General features: G+C 31.8%; 1 protein-coding gene across 1 annotated transcript; it reads right to left on the bottom strand.

Annotated features, from left to right (window-relative positions):
- Positions 1-914: 914 nt before the first annotated feature.
- LOC125870161 (F-box/FBD/LRR-repeat protein At1g13570-like) lies at positions 915-2,182 on the bottom strand. Its single transcript, XM_049550508.1, has one exon. It carries the CDS (start codon positions 2,180-2,182, stop codon positions 959-961), a length of 1,224 nt encoding a protein of 407 aa, XP_049406465.1. The 3' UTR covers positions 915-958.
- Positions 2,183-6,083: the final 3,901 nt, after the last annotated feature.

The following is a 6,083-nucleotide window of genomic DNA, read 5'->3' on the forward strand; positions in this document are numbered from 1 at the left end:
GATTAGACAACAATAAAAAGAACACCAGGAATTAACGAGGTTCGGCAAACTTTTGTTTTCTTTTGCCTACTCCTCGGACACAACCAACCAATATTTATTTCACTCCAAAAGAGTACAAGTGAAATACTACAAGAGAGAAAGAAGATCAAATGCCTTTGAAGATGAGAAGGCAAGTGAGAGGTGTGTTACAAATGAATTAGGAACTACCTATTTATAGGAGTGAATTCTTCCTATTGATGTCATCCATGACATCACAATGTGTCAAGATGTCAAGATTTACCTTGTGAAACCATTTTATGGTTCACCTAAATTTCACCTACAAAAGATGTTATCTTGACTTTTGTACCAATGAAGAATTATCTTCCTAACTACCAAATCTTCACATTAATTCATCTTTGAATCTTGTCAAATTTAACAANNCCTAACTACCAAATCTTCACATTAATTCATCTTTGAATCTTGTCAAATTTAACAACCAGCAGCGGGAAGTATGAAGTTAATGCACATGTAGGGAGGGGGATTGTTCTTCTAATACACCCATCCTATGCTGTTGAAAGGAAAGTACAAAGTACCTCATTGTGATACAAAAACTGGTATATATACTCTAATAAGTTGTGCTGTTAGTATGATAATTGAGAAATGAAAACGCCCTCAAACTCCTTACGATAATCTCAGAAGAAGGAAAACAGAGAAATATACCATGCTCAAGCTCAGTTCAAAGTCGACTGAATTCGGACAAATTTACAGCATGCTTCACCACTCGAGGAAAATAACAAGTTATTAGACTGTCAATTTCATAACGTACACCTCAAAATAGATGAGACTACATATTTTCTGAACTGCAAGAATTTAAAGCTAGATGTGGAAAACAAAAAAAAATGCATCCTGACAAATTAAGTATAATAAACTTAGAAATGAATAAGTGCATTCAATTCGAAATAGAGACAACTTAACTCCATCACCAATCTAATATGAAATAAGGTTGCTCCCCCTCCGTAATCCTTTTTGCAAGCTCCTCTCTTCTGAGTTGCAGCAACTGATTTTTTCCATCAAAAGCTTTTATTTCTTTTAATTGATTATTCCAACCATGAGAATATGTAGAATGACTCGAATTCTTCATATACATTAAACAATCAATTAAGCGTGTAACTGTTTCAATATCAAATGAGATTAAGTTGTGTCTCCTAGGATGACAACTCCATAGCAACGCATACACAAAAGTTGGGCACTCTACAATTTGATTCATCAGTAGCATATTGAGATTTAAAATGTCCACCCATCCAGTAGAACCTATGTGGTCCATTTGCAAATCTGTAATGTTGATCTCATTGCATTCGAATAAACAAAGGCTAACTTCAGAACAAGAGGACGGATTTGATAGAAACTTCCTCAACTTACAAAACCATGCCGTATTAATTAGACTGGAGAAACTGGGGAGACAATGAAGAATGATTTTTGAGTTCTTCAATTGGCTTGACTCTCTTGCAATGTTAAGTTCCGGAATTTCACTCCCTGTATAGTCAAGGGATACCAAATTTGGAGCATCAATGTCACATATCTTGCAATATTGTATAATCTTCAAGACCTTTAGGGAATCCGACTTGATCTTTAGAACTTTCATCCCCGAACAATTCTCAAGGATGAAAGAGACAATCAAGGGACAGCTATTAAGTAGAGTCTGAAGCATGTTTTCGTCTACTGTTACATTAGATAGAGAAATCTTTCTTAAAGAATTGTAATTCACAACCCCACTAGATAATGAAACAGGCATAAGTATACAATCGTGCAGAACCAATTCACTTAATGATTTTGCTGCCAAGATTGTTAAAATAGGCGCTCGGTATGATGTAAAGTGAAGTACAAGTTCTTTTACACCATTCTGAAGTGCAATGAGAAGCCACTTATCAACCAGATGGAAAAGTTCGGGAGAATCAGCAAAAAACAGTGATAATTCAAACTTTTGTATAGGAATTTTTCCCTTCTCATATCTCTCCATGATTGTGTCCACTATCTTTGTACGGCCTTCCCAGCCTTCCCAACAAAGAACAGTGAATTCCAACTTGGGAAGAGTTAACCACGCTTGCAGCCATGTTTTCGAGAGAATGCTCATCTTGATTGCTTCTTTATGACTAAGCAAACCGAGTATTTTTTGAATGAGACATTCCGGCAATAAGTCAGCCATGATTGTATGGTGAAGGATCAGAACCCTAATGTTAATGGAAATTTATACAATTATTTTTTGCAAATACGGCACTAAAAAAAAGAGACCTATCGTCCCTATTATAATTTAAAGGAATCCTATTTCTTTTTCCTTATTCAAAAGGTTTTGTCTTTAACGTCATACAACATATCATAATTTGTGTAGAACTCATTCTACATATATCTATGACCCATTATATTATACTAATATATAATAACGAAACAAATGTATATAAATTTGTAAGGTAAATACTGAATAGGGATTAATGTATACCAATACAAAATTATAAAGATACTCATGCAAATATTAATTTTTTTAATAAATACAATACAATGTATACTAATACAAATGTTTATCAACTTATTAGATGAATATGGACTAATGAATATAAATATAAATAAATGTATTCTTATTAGGTGAATTCAAATAATGAATTTTTATATTGGAATGTATACATGGTAGGTACTTCACAAATATATCTGAATATATACATGATACTGTAGTCAATTAAAATTTATTAAATGATTCGGATTTTATTAAATTTATGAAGATATTAGTCCAAATAAATATTATGGATTAATATAATTGAGTTAATTATTTAAATTCAATAATATGTATTTAATTAAAGTCCGCTCCATAAAGTCCATATGTCATGTCACTTAAATCTGATTGGCCGAAGGGAGACTCGTTTCAATCACAACTCCTCTATTTTAAAACTATAAATAGAGGTCCTCATAATTCAGAAAAGCAACCAAGAATTCTAACAAGAAGCTAGAGAAAGCTCATGGATTAAAAGCCACAGATTTCTCTACAAGTTCAAGAATTCTAACAGGAAGCTAGAGAAAGCTTGTGGATCAAAAGCCATAAATTTCTCTACAAGTTCAAAAATTCAAGATTTCAAGCATTTAGTTCAAGAACGATCAAGATCAAGACCGCCGGATTCAAGATACAAGCTCGAAGCCCTTGGATTCAACTAGAAGTCAAGATCAAGATAAAGTTTAAGTACAAGAACAATCAAGATCAAGACCGTTGGATCAAGATCAAACTTGAAGCCCTTGGATTCAACTAGAAGTCAAGATCAAGATAAAGGATCAAACTCGAAACCCTTGGATTCAATAGAAGTCAAGATCAAGATAAAGTTCAAGTACAAGAACGATCAAGATCAAGACCACCGGATTCAAGATCAAACTCGAAACCCTTGGATTCAATAGAAGTCAAGATCCAGATAAAGTTCAAGTTCAAGAACGATCAAGATCAAGACCGCCGGATTCAAGATCAAGCTCGAAGCCCTTGAATTCAACTAGAAGTCAAGATCAAAATAAAGTTCCAGTTCAAGATCAAGATCAAGATAAAATTCAAGTTCAAGACAAATTCAAGATCAAGCTCAAGAGCCCTTGAATTATATCCGAAAAGGAGAATTCAGATGAATCATAGAGATTGTAACACCCACACTTTAAATCAATAAAATGATTGTTGCGATATTTTTCCATTCTTAATTATTGTTTTCTCAACGCGAATTTTATTATCTACATATACTTCACAATATATGCCGGAATGTATTATTGCACTCTTCATAACTTTTAAGGCATGGGGATTTCCTTAACCTCATAGGTGAATACAATCGACCGGATAATAATGAAAAAAGAAGTGTATACAAATTTGTTAGGTGAATAGGGATGAATGTAAACTAATGCAAAATTATAAAGATACTCATACAAACACTAATTTATTATATGAATATAGTTCAATGTATACTAACACAAATGTTTATCAATTCAATAGGTGAATATGTACTAATAAATACCAATATAAATAATAAGAGATTAGCTAGTATCCACTGATAGTGGACAATAAAATTATATTGTCCTATTATTTTTAGAAATATTATAAAGTATTTTTCACATATTATTAATATTTAAATAAAAATAACAAAAAGAGTATTATAAGGTAACTTGAAATCTAAATTAATTATATGAAGTTTGTTTAGGATTCTTACTTGGTTTATCAAAAATAAGGACTTCTTTAACCACTTGTCTCTTCATTGTCATTATTTATCACCCTCTTCTTCAACACCATTGAAGCAATTTCAGACAATCACCAACACAAAAAAAAATGATAACTTTTTTTTCTCATTATCTTTTTCTTTTTAAAATTTAGACTAGTTAATCTAATAAAAAATTACCTTTGTAATGATGCAAACTGCTTAGCTAAATCATAAATAGCACGATGACTACCTTGTTGGTTGAAATGATTTATTGTTAAAAGTATTAGATATTCAACTTAATGATGACAATTCAATTTTACTAACGAGAATTGTGGTGGAGTGGTAAGTACTCCTTCATCCTTAACTAGATGTCTCGGATTCAAGTCGCCTTTGTTAGAAAACGGTTTACCAACAATGTGGAACTTTTCTGTGCGAATTCAAATTTAGTCGGACCCCAATGTGGATATCAGACACTGGGTGGATACTTATCACAACTTATTTTTTTAAAAGAAATTATGAAAATTTAATTTATGAAAAGAGTCGCAACTTAATTTTTTTAAGAAATTAAGAAAATTTAATTTAAAAAGATTTTAACAAATAAACCTTTAAAAATTTAGTGAAAAAATGGGTAAGAGGTTTTTATTTCCACTTTAAGAAGGTTAATACTCCCTCCGTTCACTTTTAATTGTCATAGTTTCCTTTTTAGAGTCAAACTATAAGATCTTTGACTAAGATTTTACAATGTATTTTTTCATCATATTGATTGGCAAAAAATTGCAATTTATAGTACTTTTCGTATAGTTTTTGAATAGGATTAATTACTTGGGTGGATTCCCTTTAAAAAATAATTACTTATAACTTTGAAAATTAGTCAAATTGACTTTCGAAAAGCACAACATGACAATTAAAATTGGATCACCGGGTGAGTAGCACATAAAGTGTCACTTGTCAATTTTCTGCTGAATGCTTCTCAAAGTGAGAGAGTCTTTCCATTATATAGAGAAAATAAAGATTACACATCCCTAAAGATCCGCTATTCCTATCCCTAAAGATCATCTATTCTATCTCTACAAATCTGCTATTCAATCCCTCTAAATCCGCCTTCCTATCCCTCCAAATCAGCTATTCTATCGCAATATTTATTCCTTTGATTCTACAACAAATGTATATGATCATGCTAATTTATATCACTATATAATTACATTAATATATACAATCATTTAGTTGTCCATCATGCTAACATCCCCCTTCAAATTGATGTTGGTGGATCAAGAAGCATCAATTTGCCTACTAGAAACTGATGCCGTTGCCGTGCCATGGATTTTGTAAACGCATCAGCTATTAAGTAGAGTCTGAAGCATGTTTTCGTCTAATCTTACATTAGATAGAGAAATCTTTCTCAAAGAATTGCAATTCACAACCCCACTAGATAATGAAACAGGCATAAGAGTTCAATTGTGCAGAACCAATTCTCTTAATGATTTTGCTGCCAAGATTGTTAAAATTGTTATCTCCTGTATTCAGATTAGCAAACCAGAAATAATAAAATATGAAAAGAAAAATACAAAAAACTATCCGAGTCCACAGAACCCACTGTGTGTCCTTAAGAAATTTAATTCCCTCAAGCACCCGAGGTTGCAGATTAATTCCTCCCAAGATAAAACGGATTAACCATTAAAGAAGTAGCGGTACCTCAAACTTCGATAATTTCAATAAACTCAAAATGACAGCAATGAATCACANACACATATTAAAATTGAATTAGAAGAGAAATAAACATGAATGCAAAATGTAGCATACGAATGAACAATCGATGATTAGAAGACTGAATAAAACTTGTATCAAGAATTAACTAGACAAGTAATCTAATAGTAACAAATGAAGAAACATAATAAATTG

This window comes from Solanum stenotomum, chromosome 7 (assembly GCF_019186545.1).
Source record: "Solanum stenotomum isolate F172 chromosome 7, ASM1918654v1, whole genome shotgun sequence".
Taxonomy (NCBI): domain Eukaryota; kingdom Viridiplantae; phylum Streptophyta; class Magnoliopsida; order Solanales; family Solanaceae; genus Solanum; species Solanum stenotomum.

What these genes read in the sequence shown, in the direction of transcription:
- LOC125870161 (XM_049550508.1), bottom strand. Translation starts at nt 2,182, where the DNA reads ATGGCTGACTTATTGCCGGAATGTCTCATTCAAAAAATACTCGGTTTG.